This window comes from Neovison vison, chromosome 7 (assembly GCF_020171115.1).
Source record: "Neovison vison isolate M4711 chromosome 7, ASM_NN_V1, whole genome shotgun sequence".
Taxonomy (NCBI): domain Eukaryota; kingdom Metazoa; phylum Chordata; class Mammalia; order Carnivora; family Mustelidae; genus Neogale; species Neogale vison.
Genome location: NC_058097.1, coordinates 192,200,321 through 192,225,397, shown reverse-complemented (window position 1 = coordinate 192,225,397; position 25,077 = coordinate 192,200,321). Strand labels below are relative to the sequence as shown.

Below are 25,077 nucleotides of genomic sequence, written 5' to 3'. Positions count from 1 at the left end.
TGCGTATAACTGATTTTGTGTCTGTAAACTTGTTCTTACCATCTCAAAGTCTACAAAATTACCTATGTTTTAAACTTATTTTTGTATGATTAAATTTATATTTCTTTCTAGTTATTATTAAACTCTTAAGTCCCAAGTTCTGTCACTCATAAACATGATACCAGTTGAACAAGTTCATTTTGAGATGATTTCCTCCGTTTCCTATGCACATCTAGCTGGCCCTCTGTTTGGTTAAAAAGATGTTGAGCTCTGATGTTTGACACCAAGTTTCTCTCATGGCCAGTTTCATCTCTGTATTTCTCAGCGTATAGATTAAGGGATTGAACATAGGAGCAATGATGGTGTAAAACAGAGCAAATATTTTATCTTCAGAGAAAGTGGTTGGAGGTCAAAGGTAGGCAAAGATTGAAGGCCCAAAAGATAAAGCTATCACAGTGATATGAGACCCACAGGTAGCGAGGGCTTTGTGTCTTCCTTCAGCTGAGTGATGCCTTAAACTGAATAATATAATAATATAAGAAAAAAAAAACAAAACTGCAAATGTCACTAAGGTAGCCAGTCCTAAATTGACAACCATAAGGACACCAGTGATGTAGGTATCGGTTCAGGTCACCTTTAGCAAAGGAAAAATATCACAAAAGTAGTGATCAATCTCATTACGACCACAGAAGGGCAACCTGATTACCATAAGAAATTGAGGAAAGGAGTGGACAGCCCCACCAGCCCACGCAGCCAAGACTAGGAGATGACACCTTGTCCTGTTCATGATAAGCAAGTAGTGGAGAGGTTTGCAGATGGCAGCGTAGTGATCAAAGGCCATGACTGTAAGGATTAAAACTTCAATCATTCCAAAGAAGTGCATTGTCAAGACGTGTAACATGCAACTACCATAGGAGATGGTTTTTCTTTCCACTAGCAGGTCAGCAATAAATTTAGGTGCAATGCTAGAGGTATAGCAGATGTCCCAAGAGGATAAGTGGCTGAGGAAGTAGTACATGGGTTGGTGAAAAAGGGAACTGCATCGAATGGAGACAAGGATCAGAAGGTTTCCTGCCAACAGGACAACATAACAGAATAAGAAGAGCACAAAGCAAAATATTTGCATGTTCTGGTCATAAGAAAGTCCCAAGAGAATGAATTCTGAGACATTCCTCTGGCTCTCCATGTGTTTCAGACTGGCATAAATTATAAACAGATGGGTTAAATATCTGAAAGGAAAAATAGGAATCTGCATAACAAATTAGCAGCATGGCAACAATACTATAAAATTTACCTAAAAGCAAATTGATATCCTCAAATAAATATTATTTATTCCTGATACCTAGATTTATGCTTCTTTTTTATTTCTCTTATTTTAGAAATCTATTGTAAATTATTCTCTAACAGGAAAAATGATGTAATTTTCAAATGATGGAATAATCAAATGTTAGGTTGATGTTAAAGCAATAATTGTAATATAATAATTGTATTATTAGTTATATTAATTAGAGAGCAAAAGGACTATAATTTACATGGTTAAAAAATTTGCACATTTTGAAATGTACATGTTTATGCATAGGTGAAACTCTTTTTCTTTCAGGATGATCTGGACAAATTCTGTTTTATTTGGGAGTATGTCCTTAGAAATGAAAAATTATTAAAAATATATCAGTTTTTGGAGTGCCAGGGTGCCTCAGTTGGTTAAATGTCCAACTCTTGATGTTGTCTCATGTCATGATTTCAGGGTCATGAAATAGAGCCCTGTATTAGGCTCTGTGCTGGGTGTGGAGCTGCTTAAGATTCTCTCCATCTTCCTCTGCCTCTACCCCCACCCTCTCTCTGTGTGTCTCTCCCTTTCTAAAAATAAAGTAAAAATATAAAAGATTATCTTCCTTGCCCTGTGGACAAACAATATCAATTGCACATTTTAAAATAAAATATTATCATTCACATGATGGTAAGTGAAAAATGAAAGATAAAAAGAAATCTCTGAAGTATATTTACACTGTTTGTATTTCATGACTTTTTCTAGGAACTTCAGTATTTTATACATGATCTAGTGAATAAAAATCAACAAAAGAAAATGATACAGAACGTAGCTCCAAGAGACATTTGTTTCAACACTCAGCAACTAGATGTTACATCAATGAATCTATCAAAGATTCACAAATTCCCATCTTTTGCAGAATCTCGAGACTTTATTTATATACAGACCTCTCTCTTCTTTTAACAAAGCAAACATAATGATCAATTCACAGTGTTCAACAGTGAATGGTACTTAAATAGAGGTTAATGATTTTATGATTCATTGATCAATTTTCTCCTTTCCTTATTAGAGCCAGTGCTGATTTCTAATTTAGGAGATGGCATAATGTTTACAGAGAGATGTGTTTGCCTAAAACAAATTGACTCAAAGTTAATCGTTAGATAAACAACTTAAAGTGAACATCACTTATATATCCAAACCCTGGGTTTCCAATCTGTTAATAAAAAGAAGTAAAAATTAATCTAAAAATCGTTTGTCGTTGGAGACTTCTTAATACTAATCAGTGGCCAGTAATTTCCCTGCACTATAAAAATACAATCAAATTATTATTTTATTTCTTTGGTTGCATTGCATAAAAATTCTGCATTGTGTATTGATTGTGCTATTTAGATAATAAGAATAATTACTCTTATAGTTAAAGTAGAGTTTCCACCATAGGTTCAGATTTTCTCCTAATGATATCAGAATATGGCCCATGATAGTTCCATTAATTCAATCAGATAAATCTAGTCCATTTTAGAACGACAAGATTTTGAAAGTTAGAAAATTACTCATCATTGGGACATGCAATCACAAATTGGGCTATTCCTTCATAAGAATATAATGGAAAATACAAAAGCACCAAAAAGACATTCAATAAAGTTCACTGAAACTTAAAAATTTCATTAAGTTCAACTCAACTGTTTATGTTCTCAAGTGGAATTCTGCTCATGCATAATGCACAATAAGACTATAGTTCATGAAATTATTTTGTGTAATCACGTTATCTTATGCTGCTAGAGAAAATATGGTTTAAGGATAGAATTAAGTGGAATAAATTTAAATAGTATATAACCACCCCAAAGCACAGTTGGTGGAGCATTCTCCAATGAAAGCAGCATGGTTAATTCATGGATCATTAGATCTCAGTGGCTGTAAGATTGGCTTTAGGTGAAATCAGGGGAGCTCCCTTCTGAGGCACTCACTCTGATGATTCTTCTCCATTATCTAAAGATAAAATAAAATGCAGATATTTATAAACCAATTATTCAAGCATATTTCAGTTAATTCTCTGTAATAATTTTGAGAATCTCAACATGCCTTAGAACATTTTGCAAAGGAAGTAGAACTTAAATATCCATTGAACATCAGGGATGTAAGAAGTGGATTTTAAGAAAGAAAGAAAGAAAGAAAGAAAGAAAGAAAGAAAAGGAAGAAGGAAGGAAGGAAGGAAGGAAGGAAGGAAGGAAGGAAGGAAGGAAAAATTAAGTATTTTGAAATTCTTGCAAAAACAAATACACATTTTAAGTTCTAGGAGTCACTTATTTTATGCCAATAGCTGAAAGAAAGTTGATTCAGAAGAGCAGAAAATAACATATGACAACACAAGAACTAATAGGTCTTTGAAACTCTAAGGAATTATATTCCCAGAGGCATTTCTGAACAGATCTTCACCAAAATCCTCTGTATTGCTCTCCATGGTATTGACTCGGGTTTCTGTGGGCAATTTTTAGATATAACTATTTCTCATCTTTGTGTTGGCTTGTTTCAAGCACTTTCTCAGGAGGCTCCATGATGCTCTAGTCAGAAAGAGCAATTCAGAAACTCTGCCTGACTTGCACTCATCTTGCTTTCTGAATTAAAATAATACAGCATGGAATAGCATTAGGGTAGTGTTGGTTAAGAAAGACTTTACTGAAAACAGAAACATATACTTATTTGGGCAATTAAAATGACTATTTGAGAGATACAGATTCAGGTAGAAATTTAAATTGTGTTTCCAAGAAATCAAAGAGAAGCAGAGTTATACAGGTGAAAGGCTATGAGTCTAATTCTCATTCAGACCCTCTATGTAAAACAGAGATGGGAATTAGGGTTACTTGGATTGGTTGGGGTAATATGGAAATGTGAGTTTGGAGCTCTTTTAGAAGTAAAAGATGCAATGTTTCAGGAGTCAAGGCAAGGAGAAAGTAAAGTCCAGGTTGGGGCTTACAGCTCTCTGAAAGTTTCAGAAATCTCCTTGGGTTCTCTAATGGGGCCATGCATAAATTCTTTATCACTTAAGACCTCCTGATCATATCAAAAATAAATAAATAAATAAATAAATGAATAAAGACTCTCTTAAGTAGGCTTACTTGCTCCATTTTGGAAATTTCTTTTATATTAGCTTCAGAATATTCTGAAATCGGAAAATACAAAAAGAAACAAACACATGCAATGCAGTTCAATATGCATCACTATCTAGAGTAACCTTCATGGATAGAGTAGATAGATCAATAAAATATTGACCCACCATCATGAAGGAACCTGCATTATTTATTGCTAGGGACTAACAGTGATGGAATAGATGGCTGAGGAATGGAGGACAGAAGGAAAATAAAGAAAAAAGAATAAATAATCCATTCTTGCTACACATGTTAGGGTAAAAATGTTACATCATTAAGTGAGAATATAAAAAAATATGAGGAGAAATCAGCACTCAATGCCCAGCAATTCTGTTTACCATTTGTCCTGGGCCAATGTAAGTTCATTTGTATGGGTTATTTGGTTCATCCAGAAAAGTACACATTGATGTTCACAGAACAGATTTTCCATCATACACAAATCGATATATAAAAAATTTCCTTGGGATGCCTGGGTGGTTCAGTGGGTTGGGCCTCTACGTTTGGCTCAGGTCATCATCTCAAGGTCCTGGGATCAAGCCCCATGTAGGGCTCTCTGCTCAGTGGAGAACCTGCTTTCCCCTCTCTCTCTGCCTCCCTCTCTGCCTACTTGAGCTCTCTTTGTGAGATAAATAAATAAGACATTTAAAAAAATTTCCTTTATGCATGTTAAACTTAAGGAGATCAATTTTTATAGAATCTTATCAGATACAAAATAACAATAATAATAACAATAGTCAATTTATCAAGAGATTATTTTGTGTTTTAAGTTTATTGTATCATTGCATCTCCCAATAGTGCATCCTCTGAGTTAAGTAATGTTAGTTCTCTGGTTTCAATAAGAGTACAGTCCTCTAGAAGTTAAAAAGATTTACCCACAGAGCTACTAAATAAGAATAAGGAAAAGAACTATGTGCCTTCTATGAGTGAAAGGAGCTGGTTTTTATATATTTACAGCTTGCCTTCCACTTTGCAAGTGTAGTAACCCTGAGGAAATAAGAGAGTCTATTACTTCAGAATGATGGATATCAGAACTCAGTGTTTTACTGTTTGTCCATTTCAACATAATGCATACTTTTGACCAAGATTCACTCAGACCTTGTGTCAATACACAGGAGATAATTGGTCATAAGTCTACCAATGACACACACAAACATATAAGCATACTCCTTTGAGATGTGTACAAGTACCTCATTTATCACCTCAATCCCTGCATTTGTCTCAGTTCATATTAACTCACTCTTCTGAGAATCGATTTTGTTATATTTTTCTTCTTTTCTAATTCCCTTCTAAAACCATTTGTTTTATGGGTTGTTTGAGCTTACTTCCAAAACTGAGATTTCAGGTATTTTTGAAGATATTAGGTATTGTTTTGCAGGCTGGAAAGTGAATTCTAGAGAGAACAACTTACAGGTGGATAACTAATCAGGTTCAATATATTTTTGGTGGGCCTACCATATAATATTTTTATGTTTTTATCAATAAAATATTACAGATTCTTGAGAAAGGAAAACAAATCAGAAATGATTTTGGTTCTGTTGTGTAGCATTCTTTCTAATGGGTTGAGTATTTCCTTTGACCCATCCTGAAGGCCCTCAAAACCCCACATACCACACACACAGAGATAAAAATGATCACACATACAAGAAACAAGTATTATAATAATATACTTCTTAAAATAATCCCAATTTTTTTGAAAATTAATAGTTTAAACCAGGTCAAACCAAACTATACTAGACAGACTTAATTCCTATGAAATAGGCAGAATGTTTTCCCTTCCTATTCCATAGGTTTTCATCGACCATAGGGGGGGGAAAAAAGTAATTAGACTTGTGAAAACTTTTAAGGTCAGAAATACTAAAGAAACTTTCCTGACATTAAAGACAAGCTCTACCTCATTTATGGTTTTACCTAGACTTCTTCTTGGCTGTGGGGCAGAAGTAATTCAATTCAGAAAACTGTGTGTGGAAACAATACAATCATTCTGCCGAGAAAAGGCAAGGGCTTTGGCAGAGAGAAACGTCTTCCCAAATGGGAACCAAAACACAGAGCTGACTGGATTATGTGGTTCAAAAGACAAGGGATAACTTAAAATTGAAATAGCAGCACCTCCAAATGCAGAAAATAAGTAAAAAGACCCAATAGGTGGCTGAGAGTCTGCCACTTTTCATTTGTTCCCTGATAGTTACATGAAATGTACGTTGAATTTTTAACCTTTCTGACATTTTATATTTTATAAATAATTCATGATAATTCTTAGTGTATGGTGAAGTTCTGGATATGTGAGAACAAACTATAAAGTCAATAAAAAGAGAAGATAGATTATTTGAATTTAATTCATTAATTGTTTATTTCTTAATCTGTGTGGGTTATTGCTGGAAAATGGATAAAAGAAAAATAAAGATATAGTGCATCTTTGACTGAGTAGACTCAAACCAGGAAAACAGAAGAAAAAATACTAATATGGAGCAGATGATTAATTTAAAGGGAGTAAATGTACAGTTTCATAACAACAGAAAAACAGAGAAAAATCAGAAATACTTCTAGTCTATCCATGAATTAGCAAAAACTTATGGAAAAAGAAAATATCAGGAGTGTGACTTACATTTAAGACATGAACCCTAACACAAAGTGGGGGCAGCATTATAAGTAGGAAAGGTAGAAGAAACAGTCATAGAGCTGATAGACTTTAGAGTATGTTTGAAGAATGTGGAGTTCGGTGTCATTGGTTGAAAGCATCGTAGCAAAGGGGGAAAAAATGAAGAAAGGTAAGGAAAGAGGAAAGAGATATAATGTGTTTCCAGTAGCCATATATCCTCCCAAAATCTTCACATGTTTTAGCCAAAGTACTGCTACAACTTTATAAAGTACAATATTATGCATTTCATAGACATTTGAAAAATGAGTATGCATATACAATTAAAGCAAATTGCCAAGATACAAAGATGGCAATTTGTGAGTCAGCAATCACCCAGCTCTCCCTGACCCCCCCAACCTGTCATTGTAACACCATAATTTCTACCAATGTAATGCCTTCTGAGATTAACAAATTTGGCCAGGACCAATTTTGATAAGCAAGAGAGAAATTTGGATTTTATTCAAGGAAAATAGGGTTCCATCTATATTTTTGGAGAGGGCTGTGCTATGATTAGGCATGTGTTTTAGAAAGACATTTCTAGCATTCCTCAAACCCATTCAACCACATCTGCCACTAGTTGGAAACTTTAGCATGCAGATTGCAACCTGAACTCTCTTCTTTGATTCTTAAAATGTTAGAGATCATTTAGTCCAGCTCACCAAAGAAAGCTATATATTTTCTACAACATCTCAAATAATAAATGTTCTGGGAACACAGTGTCAGAAGTAAAATAAATATCATCTTTACACGAAATCTTTTTTAAAGATTTTATTTATTTATTTGACAGAGCAAGCACAACAGGGAGAGTGGCAGAGGGAGAATCAGGCTCCCTACTGAGTAGAGAGTCCTATGCAGGACTTGATTCCATGACCCTGAGATCATGGCCTGAGCCAAGTGAACCACCCTGGTGCGCCTACTGGAATTTTGAATGTGCCATTTTATTTTTTATTTATTTATTTATTTATTTTAAAGATTTTATTTGTTTTTTATTTGACAGACAGAGATCACAAGTAGACAGAGAGGCAGGCAGAGAGAGAGAGAGGGAAGCAGGCTCCCTGCTGAGCAGAGAGCCCAATGTGGGACTCGATCCCAGGACCCTGAGATCATGACCTGAGCCGAAGGCAGCGGCTTAACCCACTGAGCCACCCAGGCGCCCTGAATGTGCCATTTTAGACCACACCTTCCCCATGGCGATTTTCATCTCCATGTTTCTCAGGGTATATATGAGAGGATTCAGCATGGGGGCAATAACAGTGTAAAACACAGAGAGTTCCTTATCCTTGTTCTCACTCCCGGCAGGTAGAACATAAATATAGATACAAGGCACAAAGAATAAGATGACAACCATTACATGAGAGCTGCAGGTTGAAAGAGCTTTGCGTCTCCCTACAGAGGAGTGTGTCCTAAGATTATATAATATGAGAATGTAAGAAGCCACCAGGACGAGAAAGACAGCAACCACCACCATTCCTGAGTTAGCAATCACTAAGATACTAACAATATGAATATCTTGGCATGCCAGTTTTAAAAGAGGCTTCACATCACATATGTAGTGATCGATCTGATTAGGACCACAGAAAGGTAAATTGAGTACCGTGAGCAATAGAGCTCCAGAGTGCCAAAACCCCACACCCCAGGCCATGAAGACCAACGTGTTACACCTCCGCCGGTTCATGATGACCATGTAGTGCAGGGGCTTGGCAATGGCAACGTAGCGGTCTAAAGCCATGGACACCAAGATGAATATCTCCACGCCCCCCAGCAAGTGGACAGTGAATAGCTGGGTCATACAGTCGTTATAGGATATGATCTTTCTTTCTGCGATGAAGTCCCTGATTAGCCTGGGGACCACCGTGGAGGTGTAGCCGAGATCCATGAGGGAAAGGTGACAAAGAAAATAGTACATTGGTTGTTCGATTAGATGGCTGCAGGTGATCGTGAGTAAGATGAGAAAATTTCCCATTAAGATTACCAAATAACAAAGCAGGAAGAAGAAAAAGAACAGTAGCTCCATTTGCTTATTTCCCCATGGACCCATGAAGACAAATTCCGTGACATTGTTCTGATTTTCCATGAGTTTGAGGATATTCCAGAGACACAACAGAAAATTAAGTTATCTGAAATAATACAGAACATATGACATCTTTAATAGCACTTTTCGTGTTTTGTAATATTTACAAATTGGAAAAAAAAAAGATGTAGGTTATAGAGACTTTGTTACAATCTTTAAAATCCTTTCAAATCAGGGGTGCCTCCATGGCTTAATCTTTTAGCATCTGCCTTCAGCTCAGGTCATGTTTACAGTGTCCTGGGATCAAGCCCCATATCAGCCTCCCCACTCAGTGGGAAGCCTGCCTCTCCCTCTCACTTCCCCTGCTTGTGTTCCCTCTCCAGCTATGTATCTCTCTCTCAAATAAATAAAATCTTAAAAAAAAATCCTTTCAGATCAAAGGCATCAATATATTTTAAATTATATTTAATGAAAGCATATTTTATGTTGGAAACTATTATAAACATTTTACATGCGTTTAACTTACAGCAACCGAATGGTTACTGTTCTGATACTCATTTTACATATGGGGAAACAGAAAAATAGATTGCTTCAGTTAATTACACCAAATCATTAAGGTATTAAGTAGCAACCAAAGACGTGAACCTGTATCAGATGCTCTTTCCATTCTCTTAACATTGATGCCACATTACCTACTGAACAATGGTCTTGCAGCTGTTTTCCACCATCTTAGAAGATATGGGTCTTACTCCACCTCTGCCATTAACTACCTACATGACTTTAAAAAAGTCCCATCCCTTCTCTACGATACATATAATTTATTTGTGTTTGTTGCATGTGGTTGTCATATTTCTTTTCTATTTCATTTTTAAAAATTTCTTTTCAGTGTTCCATAATTCATTGTTTATGCACCACACTCAGTGCTCCATGCAGTACATGCCCTCCATAACACCCACCAAGTCTAGTTGATTGACATATATGAAAAAATTGGTTTCAGGTACAGAATCTAGTGATTCATTACTTATCACACAACATTCAGTGCTCATCACTAGTGTGCTCCTTAATATCAATTACCCATCCATCTAGCCCTCCAGCTTCCCTCCATCAGCCCTCATTTTGTTCTCAGTAGGAAAAATTCTTTTATGGCTTGCTTCCCTCTCTCTCTTTTTCTCCCTTCCCCTATGATCATCTGTTTTGTTTCTTAAATTCCACAAAGAAGTGAGATCATATGGTCTTTGTCTTTTTCTGGCTGATTTATTTCACTTACTATAATACACTCTAGCTTCATCCACATTGTTACAAATGGCAAGATTTCATTATTTCTAATGACTAATATTCCACTGTACATACAAGCCACATCTTCTTTATCTATTCATCAGTTAATGGACATTTGGGAATTTATATATAATATCCCAATCACACAAAATGTTCCATATATCCAGGAGAACTAGAGGTATATTCTTGAAATAAGGACAAAATCAAGGCTCTGAATCATAGCAGAGATTAGTTGATAATTAGTTGATAATAGTTTCAGTGAGTCCTCTTTTTGACAGGTTTGGTGAAGATTCAGAACATGGAGAGGCAGGGAAAAAGGAACTGGGACACAATCTGGAATCTGAATATAAGTCCCCCAGTCTATTATAGCAGTTTATTATTATATACAAGCTTTCCCTTTTTTCTAATAATTTTAAAGACACATTTTGAGGTTGCTGTTTAAAATGCTAGAAGCACTGTGGAGAGCTAGTTTTCTTCTATTGACATATTGCAGAACCCAAGGTGATTGAAGAATGTGTTGCATGTTTAATAATGCAGTTAAGCAGCATAGCCACCTAGATGCAATAGACCTTGGAGCAGAGAGTGACTATGTTGAGCCATCACCTTTTACCTGTAACCAAATGTCTGCCACAGTGGACGTAATTTGCCTAAAAGTCTTAAAGTCAATGAATTATTTTAATGGTGCCACTGAAGGAACAGTATGATGTAATGGACAGATTTCTAGTCTAATGATCATGAAGGTGGGCGTCCAAGGTCCTATGTCTTGTTACCTTTCTTGTTAGTATGGAGCAATTCATTCTCCCTGATCCTCTTTCTTCAGCTGGTATTGGAACCAATCATACTGAATCTGTCTGTCCTGTTTCAAGGGCAAAATAAATAAAGTTCCTTTAGGGAATTAAAACATAGAGGCTTATGATTCTGATATGATTAAGTCTGAAGAAGAGTGCTCCCCGAAATGGAAAGGAACAAGTTGTTGTATAAGAAGATAGTTATCAGTACTTCGTCAGTTCATTGGATTTACCTGTGGATTTTATATTCTTCCACAATGGGATAGTTGAAGAGCTCATGTTAGACATACATTGAATGCAAAGAAAAAAATGATGTTAGTTTAAATTTGTTCTGGGTTAATAAAACAAAGCTTAACAATATATTTATTTATATACAAATTGAGACTATCGAAACTTACTCCTTGTTTATGTGGCAGACTATGATCAGTTAAAGGATATATATGAACTTATAGACAACTTTTCATAAAATTGTAGAACAAAGCTGTAACAAGTTCTATCTTGGTTAAGACACAACATCTCTCAACATCTGATCCGGTATTGCTCAGTTTACAGTGACTGAATATTAGTTGGGAAAAGATAAGCCCATATAGGGGAAAAAAAAAAAAAAAAGCTTTCACAAAGCAGTGACCATAAAAATCTCTGGGAATGTTGCCTTATGCATAAATACCCTCTGTTCATATTTGAGTCATTTTCCTTTTGGTCATTATTTAATCCATTAAATAAAAATCCTGTTTTTCTTCTCTCCCTCTCTCTCTCTCGGTCTATCTTTCTCTCTCTCTCTCTCTCTCTCTCACACACACACACACACACACACATACACACACTCACCGTATATATGTATGAACAGGGTGTTTGGAGTAAATTTAGAGTCTACCTTTACATACTTTTTTATTTAAGGAATTTCTCTCGAACGGCTCCTTAGATTTTAAATCACTTGAGAAAAATCTATGAGGAATTCTTTGCATACATATGTTAACTACAGGTTAAAAGGAAAAGAAGTTTCATTAGCTTATTTGGAAGTGGAATTTATGACTGAGGACACGAGAATCTATGGATAGCGTAAAAATCCATCAAGGACAATTTGACATGATTTTTCTGGCTTTTTAAAAATATTTATTCATTCATTCATTTATTTATTTTAGAGAAAGGAAGAGAGGGAGAACAAGCAAGCAGAGGCAGGTTAAGGGACAGAGAGAGAAGAGAAAGAGAATCTCAAGCAGAGTCCACACTGGAATTCCCCGGGAATTCCCCGGATTCCCCGGGATTGATTTCAAGACCCTGAGATTGTGACTTGCATGGAAAGTAAGAGTCAGATCCTGAACTGACTGAGCCACCCAGATGCCCTGATTCTTCTGGCTTTTTAAAACTATTTATTACATCCAGGGCACCTGGGTGGCTCAGTCTTTAAGCATCTGCCTTTGGCTCAGGTCATGACGCAGAGTCCTGGGATTGAGCCCCATACTGGGCTCCCTGCTCCGTGGACAGCCTGCTCCCCCTGCTTGTGTTCCCTCTCTCACTGTATCTCTCTCTGTCAAATAAATAAAATTAACTTTATCACATCTATAATAAAGAAAAAACTTGAAATTGAAATTTATAGTCTCAATTATGTGACATTTATACTAAAATGTTTAAAAATCAAATGGGAAATAATAATATATTCTAGGCACTTTAGTAAAACCTTTTCATTTAGCAACCATTTTGTCTACACTATGACCTGATGAGGTATATTGTACTATTGCCCCTGTTTTGCAAATAAGGAAATTTGAACCCAAGGTTACACAAGTACGAAGGGGCAGTCTGTATCTAAACCTTTTCAATGTGGTTTGGAAGCTCATACTTTATTCATCTTGCTTAAATACCCTCTCATAAATAAAAGCTTTAAACCTTTCCTTTGCCCTCAAATTATCATGATTTTATCATGAATATCCTGAATGACCACTCTTGAAAACAACCAACAAAAAAATTTATTCCAGAAGAATTTTTTTTTAAAGATTTTATTTATTTACTTGACAGAGAGAGATCACAAGTAGGCAGAGAGGCAGGCAGAGAGAGAGAGGAGGAAGCAGGCTCCCTGCTGAGCAGAGAGCCCAATGCGGGACTCAATCCCAGGACCCTGAGATCATGACCTGAGCCGAAGGCAGCGGCTTAACCCACTGAGCCACCCAGGCGCCCTATTCCAGAAGAATTTAAACTTAAAGATAAGGATGCAATAAGATCGAATTTTTATGTAAAATAAATTGTTAAATATCCTAGTTATTCCCTCCCAATTAAACATACTTATTTATGTGTATATATATATATATATATATATATATACATTAATATATAAACATACATTACATTATACACATGCACACATACATACATAGTAATGAGGATGCTCACTTCTGTGAGGTTTTAAATGTCTTTGGAATGTCAGGGTGATCCTTTAGGCTGTGTTGTTTTTATTTTAATTTCTGTGCCTGTGCTATAAAATAGCAAACACATGTGGAATGTCCCTGACTCTCCTGTGAATCTTCCATACAAGAGAAGCTTTCAGGAAAGTGTTACTGGGATTGCCTTGAATTAAAAGCACAAGAAGGACCTGAGGGACAATCTCCCACAGGCATTTTACAGTGGCCAGTGCGTTATGTGGTTATAATTTGAAAAATAAAGCCTACATTTTTTATAAGGTCATATAGATGTTCTTGAGGCTTTTATCATTTATCTCGTGAGAGTTATTAATGAGTGATTCAATACTTTTGCAGTGTTATAGCCCTGATGTAAAATTATAGGTATATATATTTTTTTCTCTGAAGTTGCCATCCATTTAATTTCTGTAAGTCTATCAACATCTTACAAACTTTTTTTTTCTTTCAGTGTACCAAGATTCATTGTTTATGCACCACACCCTGTGCTCCATGCAATACATGCCCTCCTTAATACCCACCACCAGGCTAATCCATCTCCCACCCCCCTCCCTTTCTCCCTCTCTCCTCTTCAAGAATAATTTCCTTGAAGACTGAAGTCTCTATTGTTGATCATAATACATAATATATATTTAACAAATGTTGAATTATTTATCAATCCAATTATAACTTTTTTGTGCTACTGGATATTACTTTGTTTGGGCACTTGTTAGAATTTGGAAATGCCACAGTGCATAGTCATTCCCCTCCACCCCCGCTTTTTTTGTTGTTGTTGTTTGTTTTTATCTTCCTTTGCTTTATCTCCCTCTCCTTGAGTGAGAGAGAAATAGAGTGTCAGTAGAACCTCATGGGCACAGGTGGAGAAATCATAGCCCTTAGTACATCGCAGGTGATCTTCCTGGGTTCACGCCAGGTCCATCTAGGGTTTTATTTTATACATATTTTTCCTTTTTGCATTGCTCATCTCCACTTCTGCTTGCCCCTTCTCTACACCCACCATACTCTAACACACTCAACTTCACTAGCCTGGGATGTTGCACACTCCTTGGTTTCTTCTATAGCTGTCCACATCATGAAAGTAAATTCTTCCAGTACTGCCCTTAAATTATAGCATTTGTCTTTTACTTGCTGCATAACCCATACTCATATGCACACTTAGTAATACAGCCTCAGAATGCATGAAACAAAATTAAGTAAATCCATATGAAAAAATATGAATCCATCTTCACAGGAGAAAATTGCAATACTCCTTTTTTTGAATTATTGATGAGTAAAGCAAACATTATGGCAGGAGAACAGAAAAGATCTGAAAAATGCAACTTAAAAGTATTGTAGACACATACATAAAATTATACATCTAACAAGAATATACATTTTATAGATAGATAGATAGATAGATAGATAGGATACTTACACAATTAAGCATTAGGTCATTAAAAAAGAAGAAGCCTCAATGTACTTTGAAGAGACATTACACCAAAGTCTGAGCACAACATAAGGTAGACCTAGACCTATGTTATTATCATTTTTTGTACAAATTGTTTAAAGATGTCTCTGCCAAATAGCTAGCTAACCTCTAAGCTAATAGAAGAGCTCTGTAACCACACAGAATATGGATTTTAGAAAAATAATTTTAAAAAATCACTAAACATACAAAGAACCACAATCCACAAAATATTTCCCACTTAAAATCAGAATAACACCACGATGTTCCCTCTCATTACTTATAGCAAACAGTTTACTAAAGGTTTCTACTAGAGAAATTAGATTAAAAAGTAAATGAAAGCATCCAATTGAGGAAGAAAGAAGTAAAACTATCTCTAAAACTAATCACATGATTTCATATATATAAAATCCTAAAGATTCCACCAAAAAATTAGAGCTAATAAATGAATTCAATAAATTTGCGAGATAAAACAATCAACGTACAGATATTAGTTGCTCTTCTATACACTAACAACAAACTACTGAAAGACAATTAAGAAAATGATCCTATTTACAATAGCTGAAAAATCAACAAAATATTGATGAAGAATAGATTTAACCTAGGAGGTGAAAGCTTTTAGACTGAATACCATAAGATATATTAGAAAAAGATCAAATAATACACAAATAAGTGAAAAAAATTCCATGCTTAGGGAATTAGAAAGATAAATATTGTGAAAATGTCCACACAACCTAATGCAATCTATAGATTCAATGCACTCCTGATCAAAATTTCAATGGCCTTTTTCACAGGTAGAGAAAGAATTATCCGTATTCTCTTTGGACTCACAAAAATACCTGAAAAACCAAAGGAAACCAGAGAAAGAAGAGTAAAGCTTAAAGAATCCCACTACCTGATTTCAACCTGTATTACAAAGCTGTAGTAATCAAAACAGTATGATATTGGCATAAAAACATAGAAAAATGGCACAGAATAAAGAATCCAGACATAGACATACGCATATACAGTGAACTGATTTTTGACAAGGGTACCAAAACACACAGTACAGAAAGAACAGTAACTTCAATACATAGCTTTGAGAAAACTGGATATCCATATGAAAAAGAATAAAATAGGACACCTCTCTCACACTAATCACAACACTGTTGGTTGGAATGTAAAATGGCATAGCCTTTATGGAAAACAATATGGTGATAATTCAATGCCTTAAAAAAAAATGATCTACTTTATATGTGATTTAGCAGTCCTACTTCTGGGTATATTTGAAAGACTTAATTCAGCATCTTGGGGGTGCCTGGCTGGCTCAGCCCATAGACCATAAGCTCTTGATCTCCGGACCTGAGGCTCAAGTCCCATGTTGGCTGAACAAAGTAAACAAATAAACCAGTATCTTAAAGAGATATCTACACACCAACATTTATGCTAACATTATTTACAATATCCAAGCTATGGGGAAAAATATAAATGTCCTTCAATAGATGAATGAAGAATATAATAATATTCAGCCATTAAAAAAAAAGAAAATCCTGCCATTTAGAAAGACATGGTAAATCTGGAAAGCATTATAAGTAAAATAAGCCGGAAAAAGAAAGGAGATGGAGAGAAGTGAATTGGGGGAAACTGGAGGGGAGATGAACCATGAGAGACTGTGGACTCTGAGAAGCAAACAGCGTTTTGGAGGGGAGGGGGTGAGAGATTGGGTGAGCCTGGTGGTAGGTATTATGAAGGGCACATACTGCATGGAGCACTGGGGGAGATGCATAAACAACGAATTCTGGAACACTGAAAAGAAATTAAAAAAATAAATTAAAAAATGGAAAAAAAGAGACAAATACTATGATACCATTTGTATGTAAAATCTCAGAGGAATAAAGAGAGCAGTTAGAGAACTTATTCTAGGAGAACCTGGGTGGCCCAGTGGCTTAAAGCCTCAGCCTTTAGCTCAGGTCATGATCCCAGGGTCCTGGGATTGAGCCTGCATCGGGCTCTCTGTTCTGCAGGAATCCGGCTTCCTCCTCTCTCTCTGCCTGCCTCTTTGCCTCCTTGTGATCTCTGTTTGTCCAATAAATAAATAAAATCTTAAAAAAAAAAAAAAGAGAGAGAGAACTTATTCTAGCTAAACTATGTGTATATTTTTTTTAAAAGATTTTATTTATTTATTTGACAGATAGAGATCACAAGCAGGCAGAGAGAGAGAGGAGGAAGCAAGCTCCCTGCTGAGCAGAGAGCCCGATGTGGGGCTCGATCCCAGGACCCTGGGATCACGACCTGAGCAGAAGGCAGAGGCTTTAACCCACTGAGCCACCCAGGTGCCCCTGTGTATATTTATATATATAAAATATCCCATAAACAACACTGTGTGGTATTGCTATAAGGATAAATATATAGATCATTGAAAAAATAGAATATCCATAAATAGACCTAAATGTGAGATTTTTTTTTTTTTTTAACAAAAATGTCAAGAAAGAATAGATGTTTTTTCAACTAACCATGTTGGGTCAATTGGATACCCATATGAAAAAAAAATAAAATGAACATGGACTTCTACCTCACACCATACACAAAAATTAACTCAAAATGAAGCAGAGACATAGATTTAAAGCTAAACCTATAAAAATAATAGAAAGATTATTTTTATTAAATATTGCACAATTAGCCAAAGCTATAAGAAAAACCGAAAATTGAAACTTGTTAATATTTTAAGTCTTTTGTTCATTGGATGTCATTAAAAAAAAAACAATTCATAGACTAGGAAAAAAATATAGCATATGCACTTATGTATAAACATTTTATATTATATGCAATTGTGTATTTAAATTATATATAAATATATGGTTTATATTTATTTGTTTTTATTTATTTTTTAATGTGTAAAACATCTATATGACAAAAATACCTATATCTAGAATATATAAAAAGCACTTATAGTTAAGTAATAAGAAACCCAGAATTACTATTTTATACTCTACAAAGGACTTGAAAAGAAATTCTCAAAGTAGGGTACAAATGCTGGGTAGTTCTATTTTTAACTTTTTGAGGAAACTGTAATGTTTTCTACAGCAGCTGCAAACTTCACATTCCCACCAATGGTGCAAGAGTGTTCCCTTTCCTCCAATCCTCACCAATATCTGTTGTTTCTTCCATTGTTGATGTTAGCTATTCTGGCAAGTATGAAGTGATACCTCACTGTAGTTTTGATTTGTGTTTTCCAGACGATCAGTGATGTTGAGCATCTTTTCCTGTGTCTCTCAGCCATCTGTATATCTACTTTGGATATATGTGTATTCAATTCTTCTGCCCCTTTTTAATTGGATCATATGTTTGTTGGGTGTTGAGTTTGATAATTATATATATATATATATATATATTTATATTTATATTTATATTTATATTTATATTTATATAGGATGCTACCCAACAATCCAGAAATTGCACTCATAGGTATCTCCTCAAAGAATAGAAAAACACTAATTCAAAGTAATGCATGCATCCCTGATAATAGAAGCATTATTTACAATAGCTAAATTATGGAAACAGCTCAAATATCTATCATCTGATGAATGGATAAAGAATAGGTGATGGAAAAAAAAAGAAAGAAAAGATTAGGTGATTATATGTGATGGCATATTATTTAGCCATCAAAAAGAATGAAGTCTTGCCATTTGCAATGACATGGATGGAGCTGGAGAGTATTATGCTAAGTGAAACAAGTCAGTCAGAGAAAGACAAATAACGTATGATTTCATTCATATTTGGATTTAAGAAATAAAGCAAACCAGTATGGAGGGATAGTGGAGAGAGAGATAGAGACGCAAAGCAAGAAACAGACTCTTTTAACTCTAGAGAACAAAGTGATGGTTACTATAAGGGAGGGGGGTAGGGGATGAGTTAAGTAACTGGTGGAGATTAAGGAGAACACTTGTGATGAACACTAGGCATTGTATCAAGCTGTTGAATCACTATATTGTACACATGAAAATAATATTAGCCTGTATGGAAACTAACTGGAATTTAAATGAAGACATTTATATATAATATATATTATATATCCAATAATAACATTAAAAAGTGTCCAACATCACTAGTCATCAGGAAAAGCAAATTAAAACCACAATACTATATTACCACATAACTCCTTGGATGCCTAAAAGAAAAATGAGTAATGATATCAGGTGACAAGAATGTGGAACAATTCTTCTGGTTAAAATTACAACTTCCTGCTTGTGTTTTGATGTCTTGCCACAATTTTAATGTTACCTAGTATTTCTTACTGACCAGATCATGAATTCCAGAGATTATTAATTGAGATCCTATTAGAGTTTCTATTTACTTTTCTATCTTTCTAGTGAATGTGTAAAATAGCTTTTGGAGTAAAGAACATTAATGGCTACCTTTCCATTTTTTATACCCTCACTGCTCAAACTCAGATGCAATAAATAGCAGTATCCCCAAAAGTTTTAATATTGTTAAGGAAGCAGTTCTCTGTGGATCTGGAGTCAACAGGTTAAATATATCACAGTCCCCACAATGAAATTATGCCATTTTTCTATTTACATGATATTTAGCTTTCTAAGAAGTCAAAGTTCATGGGACATCTGTGTGGCTCAATCAGTTAAGTTTCTGCCTTTGGCTCAGGTCATAATCCCAGGGTCCTGGGATTGAACACAGCCTTATGCTCCCTGGTGAGCACTGTCTGTCTTCTGCTTTTTCCCTTCCTGCTCTCCCTGCTTGTGCACTCTGTCAAGTAAATAAATAAAATATTTACTTGCACTCTGTCAAGCAAATAAATAAATAAATAAATAAAGTATTTCAAAAAAGGAAAGAAGAGGAACCAAATTCCCCAAAGAGAAATTTTGTTTGGGTTCCAAGTACAAGGAATGTAATTCCCTATTCGAAACTGCATGTTTCTCAAACACGTCTCTTCAGCACACCTGTTTTTAAGAAAAAGCCTTTCCATCAGAAGAGATAATTAATTCCAGAGGGAGAAAGCAATAGCTATAAGCCAAGGTCCTTGAACCTTTCTAGAAACCTCTTTAAATATCCATGCAGTGCCAGATGAAGGTGTTGTGGGAGGTTCACCTTTCCAGAGCAAGATTCATTATGGTAGGAATGACCCATTTGAAAGTGTTGCCTCCATATTTCTTGCCTCTTGCCTATGGGGCCAGAGCCATCTGGAGATCATTTCTCCACAGAGTGTCAGAAGAATCCATTCTAAATTCAAATCTCAGTTTTTCTGAGTAGAATTTTGAAGCTTTAGGCTAGGAGGAAAGTTTTAGACTAATAGAAACTACTTTCTCAAGAACTGTTGATTGGTTATCAAATTACCTAAATAGTCCATGTCTGAGTGTGTCATATTTTTCATATTAAAAGACCCCTATCCAAGAAGGCATCAGTTTGAAGATGGAATTATTTCTGAAAGCCATTAAATATCATTAAGATCATCTAAGTCTATAAGGTAAGTTTTTCATTAGTGTTGAATCATCTTAAAGATTGATCCTTTCTATATGTAGTAATCATTTGTTTCAAAGCTTGTCAAATATAACAATATTTTATCCTCACACTAATTATCCAATAGATACTTGGCAAATGTCATTAACCTAATTTGGCAAATGTAAGCTTTGAGGCTATAGAGATTATATAATTTGTAGGACCCAGCTCTCTGACACCAGGTGCTTTTCTTTTTGCCATGAGACACCTCCTTTCCCATTCAAGACTAATCACAAGCATGAAAATCAAATGTAAATACACTACACACACACACATAGAGAAAATACAAAAATATGAGTAATAAATGGCATAAATCACAGTCATTTAGTCCATGCAAGACCATGAAGACTCCTTCCTGAGGTTAACTGTTATGGATAATGTGAGTCTCTGTGGCTTCTTGAGAAGTAAAATTGGAGATGAACCTTTGTGAGCTGATTGCATGGTTAAAGGTTTATGCATACATCACTCAAAATACCAATTATTCAAATCTCCTAGTTGCATACACAGTCATAAAAATAAGTGAAAATTCTTATGTGCCCCCCTTAATGTGGTGGGTATGTGTATATGTTTTTTCAATCAATTCTTGTAACACCTAGGATACGGATATGATCATTTTCACTTCAAAGATGAAGAAACAAGGATGTACATTGTCTAGAAATATACCTTGAATAAAGGAAGTTGCAAGCATAAAAGGCAATGTTCTAGTCTAGTCTTTCTAAAGTTCAAACCAATACAGTACACTCAACCACTCTTGTAGTCATTTTCAAGGTTGTGCAGAAAAATTTGGGGACCTATGCTTGTAAGGGGATTGAGAAAGGGAGCTAATAGGTCTGCACAAAAAGCCAAAGTAAGAGTGCTCCTCAATGAAAGCAGTGCCACATTTTTTGTTAATATTTAAGGATTCCAATGTGTCTATGTGTGTGTTTTGATGAAACTGCTTCATATATACTTGCCTCCAAAATGGCATGAAAGTCACTATAATTATTATGGCCTTGTGAAAAGGAGATTACTACTTCAGGATTGTTTACTGGAACATGACAAGGTAGGGTAAAGATTAAAAATTTGGAGCAAAAAAAAAAAATAGCAAGTATAATTTGATCTAAGCTTGGCTCTACTCTTTACTATCTGCTGGATGTAGCCAGGATCCTTAATTCTTCCCTAAGTTTGCATCTTCTACTATGTAAAAGAAGTATAAAAATAGTGGTAATCATCTTAGAGGTTTGTAGTGAGGATTAAATAACTACATTTCTGCAAAAACAGAGTCTGGTAAGTTTTGGTTGATATTGTATTTATTATTCTTATTTCCATCAGTTCTGCAATTGTTTCTTCATTTGCGAAATTGGTGGTGTAATACTAAGCATTCAGGTTACTACCATGTCATCCATGCACATAGCAATCAATTATTAGAAGTATATATTTATTAGCTAGTGTATTGTTCCTGGAGTTTTTTTTTTTTATTTAAACTTTTTATCTAACATATAGTACATCATAAGTTTTAGATGTAGTGTTTAATAATTCAACAGTTGTATATAACATACAGTGTTCATCACATCACTTGCCCTCCTAAATGCCCATCACCCAGCTACACCATTCCCCTAAAATCTCCCCTTCAGCAACCCTCAGCTTGTTTCCAAGAGTTAAAAGTCCTGGGGTGCCTGGGTGGCTCAGTGGGTTAAGCCTCTGCCTTCCGCTCAGGTCATGATCTCAGGGTCCTGGGATTAAGCCCCGCATCAGGATCTCCACTGAGCATGGAGTCTGCTTACCCCCCCTCGCCCCCGTCTGCCTCTCTGCCTACTTGTGATCTCACTCTTTGTCAAATAAGCAAAGTCTTAAAAAAAAAAAAAAAAAAAAGTCTTTCATGGTTTTGCCTCCCTCTATGATTTCTTCCCATTTAGTTTTCCTGGCCCTCACTTATGATCTGATGCACTATTTTTTTGTATTCCACATATGAGTGAACTGCATGATAATTGTCTTCCTCTGATTGACTCATTTCACTAAGCCTATAACTTCCAGTTCCTGGGTTTTTACACAGCTACAACCAATTTTTTATGGTAGGTCCTGTAGCCTTTTATTATATTCCCATAAGAAATATCCTATTACAATTTTTGTCAACTCTTTAAATAGTCTGATAATGGGCTTTCTGTCTCTTGCTTACATCCCCTTACTGGAGCTCAGCTGACTTTATCCAAGACACACAAAGATCGCTACCAAAGTTTTATCCAAGTGGCATCTTTCCTCCAACTTCTGTTCATCCTTCCACTCATATTGTCAATTCTAAGGATAAAGGAAAAAATCCTGGCTTTGTATTTATAGCCTTGACTACAACAACATGGTCTCTTGGTTATCTCAGATGATGAAGTATGCACAGATGATCTTCAAGAACTTGAACTTACTTTATATGTGAAAAAACAGCATGAGAATTCATGACTCAGTGGAATTTAGGCATTTATTATTTACTAGGTAATAAGCTTAATATAGTCAAGGTTACATTAATCAAAAATGATTTCTTTTCAGGTAACATAATTCAGGTAACATAACAAAATGAAATGATGGAGAATAGGAAAAATGTGACAGAGTTTGTTCTACTGGGGCTCACAGAGAATCCAAAGATGCAGAAAATCGTATTTACTGTGTTTTTGGTAATCTACATCATCTCTGTGGTAGGAAATGTGCTCACTGTAGTCACTATTACTGCCAGCCCATTATCAGGGTCCCCCATGTACTTTTTTCTGGCCTATCTCTCCTTCATTGATGCCTGCTATTCTTCTGTAAATACCCCTACACTGGTCATAGAATCGCTCCGTGAAAAGAAGACCATCCCATTCAATGCATGTATTATCCAAATATTTGGGGAGCATTTCTTTGGAGGTGCTGATGTTATCCTGCTTACTGTGATGGCCTATGACCGCTATGTGGCCATCTGCAAGCCATTGCACTACATGACCATCATGAATCGGCAGGTGTGCAGCCTTCTAATGGGAGTGGTATGGGTGGGAGGCTTCCTACATGCAACCATACAAATCCTCTTTATCATCCCATTACCCTTCTGTGGCCCTAATATCATAGATCATTTTATATGTGATCTTAACCCTTTGCTCAATCTTGCCTGCACTGATACCCACACTCTAGGGTTCTTTGTTGCTGCCAACAGTGGTTTCATCTGTGTCTTAAACTTCCTCCTCTTGATGGTTTCCTATGTGGTCATTCTGCGCTCCCTAAGGAACCACAGCTTGGAGGCAAGGCGCAAAGCCCTCTCTACCTGTGTCTCCCACATCACAGTGGTTGTCCTATTCTTTGTGCCCTGCATATTTGTGTACATGAGACCTGCAGCTACTTTATCTATTGATAAAGCAGTTGCTGTGTTCTATACTACAATAACACCCATGTTAAATCCTTTAATCTATACCTTGAGAAATGATCAGATGAAAAATGCCATTAGAAAATTGTGTAGTAAGAAAGCTATTTCAGATGCCAAATAATGTGCCTGGAGATCTACATTGATTCAACTCGAGCAAAGGTCAAAAAAACATTTTGGATGGCTTTGGCAAAGAGCACCTATAAAATGAAGAAAAAAAAATGAATGATATGAATCATAGACTTTGCATTGGAAAGAGCAAAATGGGCACAAGAAAAGGAAAAATAACCCTAAGCCAGGATCACTCTTTGAATGCTTGGACAATTCTATCAAACTGGGGTTTAGTTTTACTAGCTTCATTCATGTATATGGATTCTTATGCTTTCAACCTAATTTAATAATTAAAAATATATTGGTATTAAGCAACAATCTCTATAACAACTCAAAGAGGGTGTCATTATCCCCATTTATAGGAGAGGAAGCAGAAAGGGGAAAGTCTCAAAATAAGAACACCAAAGAGTCAGTAATCTGAATCTACCTGATTTCTCAGTCCATGCTCTTTAATGTTATGATGCAATGCAAGGCAATGGTGATAGAAAAATGATTGCAATAGTTACCATATATTGAACTGGGGATAGTGCCTCATACTCCATATTACATGTAATATATATTATAATATATATGTATTATAATGTTATATATATAGCATGCATATACATGTTATATTATATATATCATAGTGACATATAGTTATATAAAATTATGTGTTATATTTATATTAATTTGTGACTAGAAATAAATTCTAGAGACATTCCATTAACAACTCTGCTTAATTTTATTTATCATAGGTGATGATAACACATCACTGTAATATTATGTTTTGTAACTACTTTAGGAATAAGAATATTATACCATGTTTCCAAATTTCCTGTTGACCTCAGAATCATTTGATAGCATTCATATCACCCATCTTATGCTGAGAAGCCATTAAAAAATGTGATGTTCAAATAAATGATTTTTAAGTACCATACAAGAATTTCTAGTCTTTATGTAAATTTTTGCTCCTTAAAGTTTTTGCCTGCTAACAAAGAATAGTTTCTACAAGTAGAACAATGTCTAGCCCATGATAAATGTGGAAAGAAAAATAAAAGTATAAAGGAAGGTAAAAAAAAAAATACGAGGGTGTATAGAATTATTTTCTCATTTTTGTCTGATTCAGACTCTGAGCCTTCTAACTAGATCTCTTCAAGAAACTTCAATTTGTTTTAACTCCTGCTTAAGA

The 25,077-nt window shown here is 35.3% G+C and overlaps 2 protein-coding genes and 1 pseudogene across 2 annotated transcripts; 1 reads left to right on the top strand and 2 right to left on the bottom strand.

The window, feature by feature from the left end:
• Positions 1–211: 211 nt before the first annotated feature.
• LOC122913626 lies at positions 212–1,165 on the bottom strand (annotated as a pseudogene).
• A 1,237-nt stretch (positions 1,166–2,402) lies between these two features.
• On the bottom strand, positions 2,403–9,098 carry LOC122913625 (olfactory receptor 4P4-like). Its single transcript, XM_044260280.1, has 2 exons — positions 8,163–9,098; positions 2,403–2,459 (listed from the first exon to the last, which is right to left on the bottom strand). The coding sequence occupies exons 1-2, from the start codon at positions 9,096–9,098 to the stop codon at positions 2,403–2,405; spliced, it is 993 nt and encodes a 330-aa protein (XP_044116215.1).
• Positions 9,099–22,986: 13,888 nt separating this feature from the next.
• Positions 22,987–23,919, top strand: LOC122914394 (olfactory receptor 4C46-like). Its single transcript, XM_044261009.1, has one exon. It carries the CDS (start codon positions 22,987–22,989, stop codon positions 23,917–23,919), a length of 933 nt encoding a protein of 310 aa, XP_044116944.1.
• Positions 23,920–25,077: the final 1,158 nt, after the last annotated feature.

What these genes read in the sequence shown, in the direction of transcription:
- LOC122913625 (XM_044260280.1), bottom strand. Translation starts at nt 9,098, where the DNA reads ATGGAAAATCAGAACAATGTCACGGAATTTGTCTTCATGGGTCCATGG. An exon ending in CAGGGCGCCTGGGTGGCTCA is followed by an intron (nt 2,460 to 8,162) that starts GTGGGTTAAGCC and finishes TTTTATTAACAG; the next exon opens with ATTGGAAACCCAGGGTTTGG.
- LOC122914394 (XM_044261009.1), top strand. Translation starts at nt 22,987, where the DNA reads ATGATGGAGAATAGGAAAAATGTGACAGAGTTTGTTCTACTGGGGCTC.